Genomic DNA, 17,426 nt, shown 5'->3' on the forward strand with positions numbered 1-17,426 from the left:
AGTATTTCTTTTTGCGCGTGTGTAGAAAACAGTGTTCTCATCAACTTAAAGGTTTTCATTCGTTAGCCCCGTTTTCAGCAGCATTAAATAGATTTAATATTCGCTCTGTTTCAATTTCGAGTTTTACACCAATTTGTTTAGGCTGGTTTAAGCCATGAATATATTTGAAAACCACAACTTGAAAAGGCAGCGATGAGACATTTCCCGATATGTTGCATCATACGAAATGTCCTGTCAAATTATCGTTCAGCATTCGCATAATTATATGGTAATTCTTTGCAATATCAATTGAAAATGAAACAAAATTGGGAAAATTGGGGGCGGGAAAAATTTGCTGTGGTGCAATCTGTCTTGTAAGTGCACTACCATGGAAACGCAGGAAAAATCCTAAATTTTTAATTGCATTAAAGTACTCGGCTCTGCGGGAAGTACATTTTCGGAACAATAGGCTCATTGCGCAAGAAACTTTTATGGAGCTGGGAATAGGCTTATCCCGATTCTGCCTTGCAGTCCACGAGTCATGATTCGCTAATTCGGTGTACTTTGCCTTGTCTATTAATCTCTGAGTTCTTATCCTCGTTGCGGTTTTCTTTCTCGCTTGAGTGATAGTTTCAAGAAGATTTGTTCCCATACAAAGAGCAAGTCGAGGTTTGACTCAGTAGAATATTTTCACTTTGTATGTAGTGTAGTTTTCAATTTGTATATTTTGATTATTCCTGCAGCACGCGTTCTCTAATTTGAATTCGTAACAAGGCCGGTATTTAAATGGTTTCTTGGTATTTTAATGGTTTTCTTTCTTCTTAACAAATTATGTTTATTTATGGGGAACCGAAAGTATAATTGAATCTTAAGTTTAGAAAGTTCTAGCTTCTAAAAAGTCCCTTTTAAATTGCGAGAATTTCGAGTTTGAGTCACATAATTTTTTTACTAGATATTTTAAGAATTCTTTCGCCACCCCTGCAAGTTTCTATCAGGGTCAACCGCAACTTTGATTGTTCAGGAATCCACCGGCATTAAAGCCGGCGAGTTAGAATATCGTAAGCGATCACTGAACCGCTTACAAAGGAAGTGAAACTAAAACTGCTCTGTCAGCATTAAATTTAATGACTGTCAAGATTTTTTAAGAATGTGTCAAATCAACAGAAAATTTTACAAAGGAAAGGTGAATTTAGGAAACCCATCGAATTCTCGAAGGGGTTTCTTTTTTAGAACTATCATAAGAAGATTTTCCCGTTGCGAAAAGTTGCCGGCAAAAGTTTGAAACTTCGTGTGGTAAGCTTTTGTTTAGTTAATATAATGTCATAGGTTGCTTTTGAAGTAAATGTTCGATGCTATTTGAAGTGAGGCATCACTGAAAGTATTTCGCTGCGATTTTCTTTGCTTCACGTTGTTGAACCTCTTCGCCCATCGCTTAAAATTCAGGAGCTCTGTCAATTGGATCTATAGCGCCAGTTGATAAATTCGTTCAAAAACTGAGTCCACTGCAAAACGCAGAGCAGTTTGTTAACCTCGCTAAATCGCATATATCATCGACAGCAAGCCAGTCGCTATTATACTTAGTAGCCCACAAAATCAGGAGTCCCCTAACATGCACCGATTAAATGGGTGATAAATCCCATATCAGATGATTCGTCAAAATTGTACAAGATTATGCAGTCTGTGTTTATGTAGGATTAAAAGTTAAAACATTCAATGGAATTTGCACAAATAATTATCATTTGAATAGTTTTCTGGCCGATTAAAGGGTTAAATATGGCATAATAGTCTTGTCAAAATTGTACAAGCTTTTTACTTGTGTTTGTATAAGACTGAAAAATATTCTAGAATTTGCAAAAATGATATAATCGTTTTGACTAGCTTGAACCTATCTCTTTTAATCTTGAGAAATCGTCGCGAGAAAATGCAGTCTTCCTTTATGCCTATTGTATTACTGCATGGCTTAATGTCTGCTAGGAGATTTATTTTTTCTGGTTCGGCTGTGAAAGGACGAGAAAATGTTCTAGAATTCTCCAAACCATGTGATTATTCAAACAAGTTTTAACCCATCTCTTCTATATTGAGAGGTTTTAAGACCAGAAAACGCTATGCTCGCTTCAGTTTATTACAGCAATATTAGCCGATTGGACTGATCAAATATAAAAATAGGAGATTTATTTTCTAGCGCTTGCTGTGAATTATCGAAAATTATTTCCTTTTTATTCCAGACAGCCTTGATAGATAGGCATAATTCCTGGTGATGCAACCGTTTAAAGAACGACAGTTTAAACCCTACCACTGCAGACACTGCCCTAAGTCATTCAAGAGCTCCAATGGCTTGAAGTACCATTCGGAGAAAGTGCATTTTGATGAAGAAAACAAGATGGAACTTGGTAACACCAGTGAAATAGAAGGTACGATAATTATATATCGATATTTTTTAGCTTGCACACAACAAATCCTGTTTCCTTTACTGAAGAAAAATCGGGGAGCTATTGAAGAGAATTTGATAATCAAAACCAAAACTGAATGAGCTGTGATCGAAAAAAATCTGGATTATTTCTCTTTAATATAAACGTGCCTTTCCTTGCTTAGAACAACTTCCGACTTGTGTTTTGATTAAAAATAGTTCCACCGGACAAATTATTGCTTCGTCGTTAAACAAAACAAAGACACTTTTTGGAATCTACATAATCTATTGCGGCAAAAAAAAAAAACATGCTCTTAATTTAAATTTAGCGTTCTTGGTCGTTTTTTTTAATAATTTTCTTGTATTTTGTCTTTGTTGTCGGAAATTCTAAAGTTTTTGTTCAATAAGAACTTTTTCAACACGTTAATCTTACCGAGCATAACATTAGAGTAAAGTGCTTTTTGTTAACTCACTGATCAATTGTTTAGCATTTAAAATCCCAGACCGTTGTCTATACTTAATGTTAAATATTAAAACAATGAAGATTTCGCACATTACTGTTTATTGTTTTTTAATCCTAAAATTGAAAATTTTTGAACCTTCCTTTCCGGCCTTCAACATCATAGATGCACAAATTTTTTGAAATTTTTTATTTATTTATTTATTTATTTATTTATTTTTTTTTTTGGGGGGGGGGGGGAATTTTGCCAGCAACGTATTTTAGTATCAGTGATTGGGGCTGATTTGTCGCAGCTCACCAAAACGTCTATAATAGCCTTGTAATAATCTTATTTCGATATGTTAGGACACAACTTGGCAAAATTTTGAGGCCAGATAATTGAGTCATGACAAAGTTATTGAAAGCCTAGTTTCGGAACGGGAGAACTGTGCGTCGGCCATATTGATGTATAGCCACCAAAATAAACACTCCACAGAAAGCCCGTCTAAAAATATTGCAAACTTCTAAGTTGTTATTTTTGTATTCTAATTTTATATTTAAAGTATTTTTGTGAAAAGATTACGATAAACGAGTAAAAATATTGGTTGTTAATATACCATTCCTGGGTACCACTTCTTAAATGTTCAAATTGGCGTTTCCTGAATTGAAAGGAAAGCAGCCTGAAGCATTAAAAATAGCCTGAAAATGTTATTGTTGGTACCAATAAAGAAAATGTCAATAGGAAAGCTCAATAAAGTTAAAATTAGAACGGATTTTATCATTTTGGTGGCACTCTCCTTGCTAATAAACAACATAAAAGAGAGTGTTTAATTACGAAAGCCGTGCCAATTGAAAGAAATATTTAAATGGAAAGTGCTCTTGCCAGCCTAGTTACTAGAAAGCATATTGTTTTCAGTCGAAATTTCAGCTCGATCTGCATTCAAGTCGTGTTGGACATTAATTTTTCGATAAGCCCTTTCTGGTAGACCAACGTGGCGCCAACTGACAAATGGCCTAACTGAAATGACAAATTTAATGAAAGGTATGTTAGTAGAAGCGCTGTTAATCTCTGTTAAACAGACGTTTCGAGGTTAACCAGACAAATAGCCCATTAGCCTGACGTTTTACTAACAAAACATGTCTCGACTAGCTCGACCTGATAATTGGCCACGTGTTTGTTTGAAAACTGACAAATATCATATTTTGTCCTTCCCCCACCTTCTCCTTACTCACCCTCACCCCACCCCCTCCCCCTCATTAGTTTATACTCTCTGAACTCTTCGGTATTTACAAAAAAGCGCGGTGAAAGAAGTCAAGACTACCGAGAACAAATCAAGCTGGTGGCAGCAGGGTGCAAGATTTGAACCAGGGACCTCTAAATTTCAAATCCAGCGTTCTAAACTACTCGGCCACGCCGCGCGTTCCTCAGTTATTCTCCCTATAACTTGACGCGACTTACCTTGGAAGGTCGATGGTTAGAGTCTAGTATTCATTCACCCGGCTTAGCCGGAAGCAATTGCAAATTTCAAGACGGCTTATACAAAAAAAAACAACAACAAAGCTCTTTATTGGCATGAAACTTTTATATAGGATGGATTAACCTTGCTATTGTTTCGTTAGAATTTCATGTAATATATCCAACACGAGCGACAGTGTTTCACCGGAATATCCCAACAGTGACAAGAGAATGTGATAAATGATCATCGCAGTGAATTTCCAATTTAAGCAATTGGAATAAAGAAGCCTGAAAAAAAAATTCAGGGCTTCAACGGGATTCGAACCCGTGACCTCCGCGATACCGGTGCGATGCTCTACCAACTGAGCTATTGAAGCCACACATTGGGAGCGAGGTCAATTGTGAGTTCATATTTTACCCGTGAGAGGAGTGAAATGATGTAATGTATATGAAATGATTCATATATGAACTGCGGATGGATATGAATGTGATAAATGATCATCGCAGTGAATTTCCAATTTAAGCAATAGGAATAAAGAAGCCTGAAAAAAATTCAGGGCTTCAACGGGATTCGAACCCGTGACCTCCGCGATACCGGTGCGATGAAAATACGACGCGCAGCAGAGTATTTTTGACGAAATTCGAGGTGTTTGGATAGGCAATGAAACACTGTCTCGAGTGTTTGATATATCTGCTCAATCGAAACAAAAACTACGGAGTAAACGGAAAAATAAAATCATAAAAAATCTATGCTTATTTAAACCGGGTATCCAAACCTCCTTCACGGTTATGATTTTCATTGCTTTAACTTGATGAATTATTAATGAGTTTGAGAGTACATGTAAAAAAAACTTTACAACTTTTTAAGGTCAGACTCATTGAATTGCACTGTTTTTGTCGTTAGCTTCGCCTGTTGAGTTCGCTTGTTTAAATACGTCCTTTTCACTCCCTTGAAAAAGCGCATCGCATGAACTACAGCAAAGTGAGAAAAATATATATATTTGTTACGTTCATGCAACTTTAGCCCTACCAAAGCTAATAGATCGTTGTTTTAGAAGAATCTTTCAGTAAAATGCGCTTATACCAGCTAAGCCACCTTAATAAGCAGTGTGAATTTCTGCTTAAGTAAACAATTGAATAAGATTTGGTCGTTTAATCTTTGGCGTGTCATAGCACGCAGAAGAAATTCATATTTTTAGAATATGAAACATCAAAACGGTGTTGTGTAATGTTATTGTTTATGTTATTTTGAGTGTCGCCCTCAATTCTCGATTCAAGTTATGATGGAAGTCAACTCTGCGATCTTTCGTTACCTGAAGGCAAAATTGTAGCTTAATTTGACCGGTTAAACAAGAACTTTCCGGTATAACAGGACTTACAGAGGCTGGCCTGGCCATTTTTACCGCAAGTTATCAGTCAACCAAAAATCGAAGGACATAAAATGGACAACTTATGCCCTTCTACTACCGTTACTGCATGATAATGCGTTTATGGCACTTGGGCTTTCATGCGTTTTACTTGCGCCTGCATCATGCAATTAGACATTTAACTGGAAAATGCGAACGAGCGGAATGAGCAAAAACATTTTGGTATCACAGCTAGAGCGAAAATGGCGCCTCGTCCGCCATCTTGGAAAAAGATCTCTAATGCGCCAGCGTATTTTCGTTCGTCGCTTGTTGTACTTGTGTCTACCTCACACGTGCGAACCAACCTTTATAATTTGTGTCTTATGCCAAAAATTAGAGGTCTGGCCCCAGTTGTTTAAAGAGTGGATAACGTATCCACCGGATAAATCACTGGCCGGCGCGGTGGATCGCGAAGTAGGTTTTGTGTGACAGTTATCCACTGGAAAGCGATTTATCCGGTGGCTAGCGTTATCCACCCTTTGAACATCTGGGGCCCGTAAAATGCATTTGGGGTGTACCATCCCTATATCAGCGCAAAGTTTTGTTTAATTCAGCTTTGTCCACTAACTAGTGCCTGGTCGTTTTGAGCCTTTAATTGAGTCCCTCCTTTGCAATTGAATAAAAAATAAAAATAATATATTTTATTCCGCAACGTTTTTATTCTTCTTTTATTTGACGCTTAACTAATTGTAACCTTTTTGAGTAACTTTGTTTATTTTTTTCTTGAATACAGACAATCCAACAAGGATGCCATCAAAACCCCGTAACGTTCCCCCAGCGTTAAATTTACGCCCAGAAGTAAACCTATTGACTGAGTTTGCCCTGATTGCTACTAGTCCTCAAAGCCCTTTGGTGCAAGAGGTCAGCGGTGAGAACGCAGATGGCAGGCGCCGTGAAGACGATAGTCCACCTCCTCAGCTTGTTGACCCGAAGCAAATGGTATGTGATAGGGACTGGGGAGAGACAGCAAAATGTCTCGCTCCCAGTTCCCTTAAGGTTTTTCTAATCACTAGTTTTGGAACCAGTTTTGAAACCTGTTTTTACTATACTCGAACGAAAGGTATAGTCATAATAGCTCTTTCTCTTGTTTGGTTCCTGAGGAAAGTAGAATCTTTAGAATGTTGCCGTCCCCTTACAGCGCCACAAAAAAATGTCCGGAATTGTACGGAACGCACTACTCCTTGAGTGAAAAAAAAATCTTTCTTCCGCTGATATTGAATAGGAGTAAAGGTTATTCCGCATTAAAAAAAACCTTACACTATTGTGTGTCAAAATTATAATCAGAAGTCGCATAGCTCGTGGCTTGTTGACCAAAACTTCGTGAACGTGTAAAGTGTTGTAGATTGCTAGCAGAATGCTGAAAAAAATAAAAATCCAAAAAAAAAACTTTGATATGACATGGAGATTGCTTGTATTGCATTATTGGTTTTGTGGCCATGGTATGCGCTAAAACTCGACTATAGGACTGTTTTTGTTGTGTGTTTTTTTGTAGCAGTAAATCGTTTTTTTTTTCTTTTTTCTATTCAGGAAATGCTTTCGAAATGTCTCCGTCTTGACGGAAGATAAGAAACCGCCACTTTTCTACGCAGATGTTTTGACGGTTTAGTCATTGTTTTTGTTGCGGCGAATGTTTGTTTAAGCTGCGCCCCACAGGGAATAATTAGTTATTCGTCCTACGGGACTTTGACTTATTAGTATGCTAGTTTTCGTGTTTAGTTGAGAGTTTCGTTGTTCGCTGGTGGATACGAAAAGGTCGTTCGAATAGAAGTTATCGAGTCGTTTCGTTTCGTTTCGAATTAGTCAATCGGAGTCGTTGAAACAGTTTTGATATTGGCGTTTCAGGAAGTACTCTTGTTAAATAAGACGCTAATAAATTACAACACTTATCCGATGATTGATCGTTAAAAGGAAATAATATTGAAAATCAATATTTAAAGCCAAAAATAGCCGACTTTGTCCTTTTTTGGTGACACTTCTATCAGAAATAGAGTCGAAAGCGTCTTTATTTAGCACATGCGTGTATGTTTTGACCCATTGTGAACTCTTTTGCTTCCTCTGTATTGGCTAAAATAAGTCACGTGCGCGTTCGAAGGAAACTGACGTTGCTGACCGGTTTTCATAAATATAAGCTAAATCCGCGAAACGCTGGGTCGACAGGCTCAAGCACAGTTATGAAATAAAAATGTTTTGAGTCTTGTGCTTTTGTGTTTTTCAGTGCTTGCCTGGACATACTCTTGTGCATAGGCTTATTCTTGCCTCGCTAGTAAAAAATCAGGTCTAAAATTAGAGAATTCTTTTAAGAGCAAGGTGCAAGACGCAGTTTCTTGGTTTATTGGATGGCGCGATCACCAAATGACTTAACACAAAGGATTCAAAGATAATAAGACGTAAATTTGGAAGCGCTCTAAAAAAAACAATGATTGAGATGGCGTAGAATGAAAATTCATGCGATCTTTAAAAAAAAATAATAGTGTACGGAACTTTCAAAAACTTTCAGGTAATATTCGAACAATCTTCGGAACATTTTTCCTTCGGCTTTTTCCTTCGGCTTTTGAACATTTTCGGGACCAATTCGAATAACCTTCGGGCGACGTTCGATATAGTCTTCGAATGATCGTTAAGAACGATGATCACCGAAAATTTCGACATGCAGATGATGCAACATATGGCTAAATTAAAACCTGTGTCACAGATTGTGCGTATCCCCGTAGCTGTGTATCATTTTTAAAACTTGTGTGTTTCATAATGCAGGATTTTCAACCAAGCAACTGGCGATGCGTTTCACAAACAAGTTCAGAATCTACAACCCAAAGAACGCCACTTCAGGCAACGCCAGCTGGCAAGTGGCGATGTTTTATGGCGGGAACCAAAGTCAATTTCCTGGATGAAGATGGCTGGACATGGAGAACTGTTGGTGATATAGATATGGAAGATATTTTAGATGATATGTTTCAAGATGGACTTGAAGTGGTTGATTATGAGAGGATTAACAGAGCAAAATACGACGAGAACACCGTATGTTGATCGTTTTAATTAAATAATTATGTTTTAGTGAGATATTAACAACCAGCAGCCTCTTTCTTAACTATATAGTTCCTTCCAAATTGTTCGTTGTAGTTGAATTCGCTTTACTGACTGTAGCTGTCTGGCTGTCTGGTTGCCTGACTGATTGACTGTCTGTCTGACTGACTAATCTTTCTGACTGACTAACTATCTGTCTGAATGTCTGTCTGACTGACTGACTGACTTTGAGGTGTACTGTTTGCCTATCTGACTGACTGAGTGACTGATTGACTGACTGATTGACTGACTGACTGACTGACTGACTGACTGACAAGCTTTTGTGCGCACTTAAACTACTAATTAATATGATTAATACTAATACTATCTCTGTTTTTTCAACAGGAGGAATGTATTGTGTCCTTCAAATCATGTAACAATGACCAAACAAGCCTGCAGGCAGAGATCACCGCTGACCATCCATTCTTCGTCAAGCGAACAGACAGGACAGGCTGGGCTTCCTTCAACCCTGCTGCGACTGAACTGCATTATGGGATAAGCTGTCAGCCGTTGCAACGTGGTGACGTTTGTGTATTGCCATGTGACCCGGATGTTGTGGGAAGTCTCGAAGGAACTCAATTGGATGGGGACAAAAAATCGTAAGTACAATGGGAGATGAAATATGAAGAGGTGTTCCTCTCGCCTACTTTGTTGGCTACTTTTCCTGTTGTGAATCAGTTTTAATCAAGAATGTTTTACTTTTAGGTCTGAATTCACTGCTATGGATTCAACAGCCGCACTTACACTTAGCAGTATGGCAAAGGTATGTCCTAACAGCCGATAAGCTTAAGATAACCGGATATCAGATCTACATGAGAGTATATATCAGACGTGCAGAGACTCACGTTATTTACCGGGTTTGGCATAGAAAGTGATTCAGCTTGAGGGAAAAGATAAAAAAAGATATAAATAAAAACTATTTCAAACGTAAACTGAAACCTTTTTTTACGTGACAGGATAAAGAAGAACACAGTCACCGCCGAACAAAATTACTCTCAGAGTCCCGTTGTCCTCCCAGCCCAGTAAAACGAAACAACACGCATCAGTTTACCAAGAGGCCTATGAACGCATTTATGCTGTTTGCTAAACGCTTTAGACTGGAAATCACCCAAGCCCACCCCGGTAAAGATAACAGGTAAGCCCTGGGCGCTGTTTTTCTTTAGCCAATCAGAATCTAGAAATGAGACTATAAATTGAGTGATGTCATTATCCTGATCAAGAGAAAATAATCCTAATATATTTGGCTTAACAATTGTTTCAGCGTTTCCGTAATAAATGAAAAAAATTCACTGGCCCTTTTATTAGAAGGAAGGCTGCACTTGAGCCCAGTGACTCTCTGTTTCCGTAGCATAAAGCGACAAGGAGTATTTTTACTCCCCTTTTATAGGATGCAAGTCCATCGCAGGGCTACCCCTAGTATTAAAAATGCCGGTTCCCATTTATACATCTGGGTGGAGAGAGGCACTATGAGAGTTAAGTGTCTTGGCCAAGGACACAACGCAGTGACCCTGACTAGGCCTCGAGCCCGGACCGCGCGATCCGGAGTCCAGTGCACTACCCATTAGGCGCTACTGCACTTCCCACTACTATGTTGCAATGTTTGGAAATTTTCTTAAAAAATGTTTTTTTTTGGTTTGCTTTAGAGCAATCAGTGTGATTCTAGGAGACAAGTGGAAAGCCATGAAACAGGAAGACAGACGAGAGTATGTAGTGCAAGCAAAGCTTTTGGCGGATGAGCACAAGAGAGTTAATCCAGACTGCTGGAAGAGAAAGAGAAACTCTGAGGTCAGTTAGCAAATTCTCCTTATTGGTCTCCATACATTTTTTTTAGTTCTAGTTGGAAGATTTTGATGATGTATTAACCCTTTTAAGCCCTGAAACCAATTAAACAGCCACGTTACCATTGTAGACATTAGCTCTATTAGGTTTTTTGGCCCTGACGTTAACATACTGGTTTCCAGGACAAAGTGCAAGCTGGGAGCATGAGCATATAAACATTTAGCCATTTTCCTTTCAAAGGCATGATCAATATCAAAGGATAGAAACATTAAAATTCGTCTTCCTTTCAGTTCAAAGAGATATTTATTTTTCCGAGGGAACTTTCAGCTCATGTGAATATCATTTTGGCGGGAAAACCTCCGCCGAGAGAAGTAGATCAAAATTTGTTTGTCGTGTTTTTATTTTAGGAGGTAACTAACCATAACAAAGACAAACTCTAAGCTAATAAATGGTAAAAAATAATCTTAATGTCAGTAAGGCTAAATTCTACCGTTGTCTCGCTGTTTTGCAGCTTTTTCGACGTTTTCTCGTTACATATAAAAAGATTCGAATGAAACCGCAATGCCAACAAAACCGTTAAGAATTTCAACCTTTTTTGTGACTTTACTAGATTGTTCATCAATATCCATCTTATTTAATGCAAAATATTTTAACCAAACAATTTCCTGAATCATGTCTCCTAAAATCGACAAAAAATTCGCAATAAAAGCAGCCAGAGCAGGGCTGTAGGCAGGCTTTCGGCATAGACAAAGCAAAATGTGCGATCGTCGAAAGCACGAGCCACTACAGGGGTGGCTATCTGGGAATGCACCCCAGAAATTTTTGAAATCTACTGAAAAGCTCTGAAACGCTATTTGCAGCATTTTCATAACGTGTTTCCTTTGGAAAACATCAATCTCGTTTTTTTCCTAGCTAAACGCATGTTTTTAAGAGGAAATCCGCCAGGACTTCGAGTAGTTATTGGACAAAATTATGTACCAAAACTATTTACACCTGATTGCAAGCTTTTGTGTTACTGCTTCAAATATCTTATCGAAAGAAATCTTTTCTAACAACACCAAACATCGAAAACAAATTTCGAAGTTCCACTGAATTCCCATGAATCGCTTAAAAGATGTGAGCTTTTGCCCATAGCTTGTGAACTTTGAATATCATTTTCTCAGACTCTGATAAGAAATTGTTGTAACAAAATTATTTCCACCTTATTGCAAACTTTTTTGTTACTGCTTCAAATATCTTATCAAAAGAAATCTTTTCTAACAACACCACACATCGAAAACAAATTTCGAAGTTCCACTGAATCGCTTAAAGACGAATTTACAAAATGGCTACACGTGAGATTTTGCCTATAGCTTGTGAACTTTGAAATTCATTTTCTCAGACTCTGATAAGAAATTGTTGTTGGTGTTATCACGGATAATTACTTACATCTTTACCTTTTATTAAGGGTAGAAAATAACGCAAAGGATTTAAATTATTCTGGTACTTGATTTTTGTCCAACTTTAATAAATATTACTCGACTTCCTAGTGGATTCCGTCTTAATTTTGGTCTTAAAAATGTAGACGAGGCAAGTGCCTCGTTTTGCCTCTTGCTAGTTACGGCCCTGTTGAGATGGCGCTGTTTAACATTGTCTAAGATTACAACACTTTCTATTTATAGTTCGCAACAATTGACAGTTCTAAAAATTCCTTTATATTTTCTGTTTCAGGGCTCATCCAAGATAAGCTACAGACGGCCATGAAAGAGTTCCACATTGGTTTATTGATAGTTTAATATATTTTTCGTCTAGATTTTTTTGTAATATATATATACGATATATTTTTTGCCATGCGAACAGTATCTTTTCATTGTTGAAAACACCAAGCAAGTCATACTATGTATGACGTATTTAAAAGAAAAAGCATTGTACCTTGTAAATAGTTCAACATAGTTGTGAAATGCGCTTATTTGGTTCATGATTTTTATAGAAGAATGAGAGGTTTTTAACTTATTTAGTTTTTAAGGACAACTTGTCACGATTAAATACAAAGGCTTGAAAAATCCTTTATTTGTGTGTTTTGTTGGATTAATTGCTGTATAAGACTATTTAGCAAAAAGCTCTAGGGGTATCGAATGGTCTTTGCGAGCACAAGCATTGACAAAAGTTAGCCTGGCGAGCAACGAGCACTTTTTAAAAACCTACATCCACTAAAAACCCGAGCATGCGAACAAATTTTTTGCGGGAATTCAAAGCAAAAGCGTAATTTTGCGAGGACTGCAAAATTTTGAGGGACCCATAGCTCTATTAAGCATCCTCCTGGAATGTTTGATAAGCCTCCCCGATCTCCTTCGGTGGTAAATATTCCATTTTTTTAATAAGACAACGAGATTTAGAGCGTTATTTATTCACCTTATGTACTTTTATAGTAACTATTTTGTTAAAGTGTGTTTCTAAACAGCCCTAAAATATTAAAAAGTTTCCTTTTTTCTTTTGTATGTACCCTAACTGATATTTGATTAAAGATAACCCCACCTCCACCCCCCTCAATAACAAGCCTAAAAAGCCCCACCCCCACCCCTCATTTTTAAAAAAATAAGACGGAATCCGCCAGGACCTAAAGTATTAATTAGATAAATTATGTACCAAAATTATTTACATCTTACTGCAAACTTCAGTTCAGTGTTACTGTGACAGATATCTTACCAAAAGAAATAATTTCTTACAACACCAATCGAAAACAAATTTCGAAGTTCCACTGAATTCCACTGATGAATCACTTAAAAGACGATTTTTTTTTTACAAAATAGCTACACGTGAGATTTTACCTATAGTTTTCATGGTTCTTGTGAACTTTGAAATTAATTTTCTAAGACTCTCATAGGAAATTGTTGTTGGCGTTCTCACGGATAATTGCTTACATCTTTAGCTTTTAAAAAGGGTAGAAAATAACACAATATGATTAAAATTATTCTGGAACTCGATTTTTGTCCAACTAAAATTGATATTACTCAGTTTTTCTGATGGATTCCATCTTCATAACCCGATCACTTAATACAGCTTTCACGGTTATTGCGACACAACAAATGTGGAACGCGGAAAGGGTCTTCTTGACGCCAGATTCCATATTTGACCACAAACCGACTCGGCTACTCTTTCAAAGGTGCTAGAAGATTACTTTAAGTTTGGCTGAGAGCTTATCGTTTAGATCAAGAAATGGTGCTTAATATAGACAGGAACTTACTACTTTTACCAAAACGATAGGGAAGCGATAATGTACCGAGTTTCTGTCAATGAAACTTCCTTTTACGTCTGCGGAAGTCTGAGAAGTTTCCATGCTACTAGAGAAGATTTGACTTTTCTCAGAATAAGCTAGAAAACATTTCATGAGTGCTAGTTTCGAGTTAATATGGAGTGACTATTTTTAGCCTTATAGCACTCCTGATAGCCTAATAGCTCTTGGTTTAATAGCCTAATTAGCACCGTGATTGGCCTAATTAGCGCTTCGTTAGCCTGAGAATGGTTAGCTTTCATTTGTACGTGAGGAAAACACTATATAATTATAGGCTTACATAATCATAGTTAAAGTTACGTTCAAAAGTTTTACGTGGCAATTGCGTTCTCTTCTCAAGGATGTATAATAATTGCTTTCTTAGAAACTTGACAAAAATGTCTCAAAGTGGGAGTGCTTACCAGAGAGGAAGTCAATGATATCGAATAAAGGAAGGATGAAGGGCATATAATATCAAATCATTGATCAATAGAATATCACTTAGTTGATGATTTCATTAGTCTCATAATATGTCTGTTTGATATTCATATAGCGAAATTCGAAGAAAATTCGACAATTAATTGGAAATTGGAAAGTTAATAGATGATTTCTCCTTGTATATGGCGCCGGTTGTCGAAAAGATGGATAACGTTGGTTATGTATGGTTGGCAGGGCCGTACCTAGGATTTTTTGTCCTGCGGGGGCAAACTCCGCCTGGGGGGTATATCTACAAGAAATAGCCCAGCAAAATCAAACACTATGTTAGAAATTTAGTTTTCCTGGCGGGGGCAACTGCCCCTGCTGTCCCCCCCCCCCCCCCTGGGTTTTTTTTTTTTTTTTTTTTTTGTTTTTTTTTTTTCCGTACGTAAGTGACACCCTGTTGCTCTCGGGGGAAGTTTTCTAGAACGCGAATTCAGTGAATAATTAACATGACAGCATTAATAATTTAGATTGCATTTCGTTATCAGCAACCAGTCTAGTAGGCAGAACTTTCTTTCCTCTTAATCATGAAGACACGAGTTTTATGGTGGTCACGGGACACTGGGCCCACTCGTTTCCGAGGATCTTGCTCGCCAAACTGAGGGCGAAACAACTCTCTGTGCCTGCTAATAACACTCACACGACAACCTCAAAACTACAGACTGATCTTTACCGAAGAGACACGAGATTGAGACAGAAAAAAAGATAAAAATTTCCCGAAAACTAAAACCTTCAGGAGCCTATATTAATGTCAGTTTTACTTATAAGTTCAAAATTACTTGGCATTTTTGTTTCCTAAGAAAAACTTCTAGCCTCCCGATAGAAGACTTGTTTTTCAAACCGTAATATGTTCAACCACTTTTTCAACCTAATTCTGTTTATATCTTCTCTGTTAATTCTTGACCAGTTTACCTTTTTCTAGTTATCATTTCAAGATCTTTCCTAACACAGGTCCACACTCCTAGTTGGTTTGTCGCTGTCGTTTTCTCGCTTCGTTATAAAGATTTTTATGACTCAGCCATTTTTCTTTTGTCTCGTTAAAAGCGTGAAAGGTATCGCTCATCTACGACGGAGGTCCATTCCCAGGTTGTTAACATAAGTTAAGCACCTCTGCTTGGCTTTTCGCGTTCTATTATGTTGACGACTTTAGACGTGGAGTTATTTAATCACATTCATTAGACGGCACGAATATGCATGATCATCATTATTTTGAGAATTATCCACAGATAATATCTGCAGGACCGGCCGGCCGGCCGTTCCTTTTTCCGTCGTTGGAAGTCTGGAGGTTGTTACAAACGTTCCGACTGTTTTTTGATTAAAAACACCGGCAGAAACAGTCGGAAACAACACAGAGGCACGCAATGCGTGCAGATTAACTCCGAGGGGAGAGAGATAAGAAATATTGTCGTAGCAAGGATTCGCTCTAACCAAGAGATCAGTTCTCGTTTTAAAAACTGTTAACAATTTTATCCCTGCTAGCCACGAGCAACAGATCAAGTGAAAGAAAGATATTACATTAGTAAAGAGCAAAAAAAGTCATGGAAAGTTTTTTTGTACAAACGAAAGCGAATATCATGCAATCTTCATACGTTATCGTTCCTGGGATATTTAGTGAACTTAACTTCATTTTGTTTACGTGGTTATATACAAGTTTCCTTCAGAAGAACTTAGCTGATCTTATAGCTCTGTTTACTCTCTTAATCCTCAACTGGCTGGGCCCAAAACATTTTTTCTGAAGCTAATTTATGATATCTTTGACAAACTATCCTTGCCCTAAAAAAAAAAACTATCCTTGCCCTACATTATAGGCCTCGTAAACATTATGAAAGTCATTGACTTATTTGTAAAAAAAAAAAAATCTTTTGAAGTGCATCAACAGTGAACCTTTCTGATTTCTATTCATTTGTTTATTTATTGTTGAAGTCTCCATTCTTATTGGAGTAAGTTCAAACTAAAGATAAAGAATTATTTAAGCTTATTTAAGAATAAAAAACAGTATAACTTGAAAGCTGCAAAATGTAAACATCATCTATAAAAAATGGCTCCTTTGAAGGACACGAACGACTGATCTGTGTGTTTCAATCCATTGGCAATAGATCTTCGTAAAATGCACTTTAAAAAAAAGTCATATTTACTGGCTAGTTTGTTGGATATAGCCATGTTCTTTCAGCCTCGGCCTGTAGTAACAGGGTCATATAACAGCTACAGATTTCCTTGCGAAGCACAAACTGGGTTATTTCGCTGCTTGTATTTCATGCAAAGCCAAGAATTTTATTCGTCTTGATTCGAAGAACTTGCATTTTGAGGAGTAAAGCAAGTCACCCACAACATCTTGCACCAAATAGATCTGATGCGCGCTGTTTGTAGTGGCTAAAGCATTATTTTAAGGCTGGTTCTCATATAATCGCCCCGATCGTTTTTATCGCCTCTGTCAATTCAAAAATGTTTTTGCGATCGGGGCGACTATATGAGAACATAAATGAAAACATTACATAGACGATCGCTAACTTCTTCGGCGAATTGATCACTTAGATCGCCCGTGTTCTATCCTTTAATCTTCTTTTTCCATTCGTTGCTGTAAAACTGCAATAACTGAGAAGATAGGAGGCCATGAGTTTTGCTCTTTCATTAAAGGCTGCTATTGTGTTGGATCTAGGACTAAAATGATTGTTTTTCGTAGGTCTTGGCTCATACCAGGCGATCGGGACGATCATATGAGAACCCCCGATCACTTCTTCCAATAGCTTCGATCGCCTACGATGGTCTCAGAATTTGCAAACGATCGATGCGATCATATGAGAACCAGCCTTTATGGCGCACAGGCTAAATGATGTACTGTTCCACTACAAATCTAACTTGTACAGGTTCAAGTTAGCGTGTGGCATTGTTTTTCTGATATAGTGATTTGTTTTACCGCTGAAAAAATAAGTCCAATCTGGTGTTTGCTTTCGGTTTAATTACAGAAATATGTTGGCTTTGTCTACAATTTTCTTTTTAATGTTTCCGTGTTATTAGGCCACCGAGAGTGCTCAAACTCAATTGTCCGTGAAATTTCACCCTCAAGCTGACAGGCACGTTTCTTGATTGAAGTTGGCCGGGCAAGTAAATTCCCACGGATCTCTTTACATTCAAAAGCGTAACTGCGTGACGAAGCACAAGCGAAACACTCG

At 37.6% G+C, this 17,426-nt stretch overlaps 1 protein-coding gene across 1 annotated transcript; it reads left to right on the forward strand.

Annotated features, from left to right (window-relative positions):
• Positions 1 to 1,726: 1,726 nt before the first annotated feature.
• Positions 1,727 to 12,575, forward strand: LOC144667122 (HMG box-containing protein 1-like). The gene is made up of 8 exons (XM_078528510.1): positions 1,727 to 2,390; positions 6,421 to 6,626; positions 8,439 to 8,702; positions 9,093 to 9,346; positions 9,453 to 9,510; positions 9,704 to 9,882; positions 10,391 to 10,532; positions 12,237 to 12,575. Exons 1-8 carry the CDS (start codon positions 2,237 to 2,239, stop codon positions 12,267 to 12,269), a joined length of 1,290 nt encoding a protein of 429 aa, XP_078384636.1. The 5' UTR covers positions 1,727 to 2,236; the 3' UTR covers positions 12,270 to 12,575.
• Positions 12,576 to 17,426: the final 4,851 nt, after the last annotated feature.

This window comes from Oculina patagonica, chromosome 10 (assembly GCF_052425735.1).
Source record: "Oculina patagonica isolate OP01 chromosome 10, crgOcupat, whole genome shotgun sequence".
Taxonomy (NCBI): Eukaryota; Metazoa; Cnidaria; class Anthozoa; order Scleractinia; family Oculinidae; genus Oculina; species Oculina patagonica.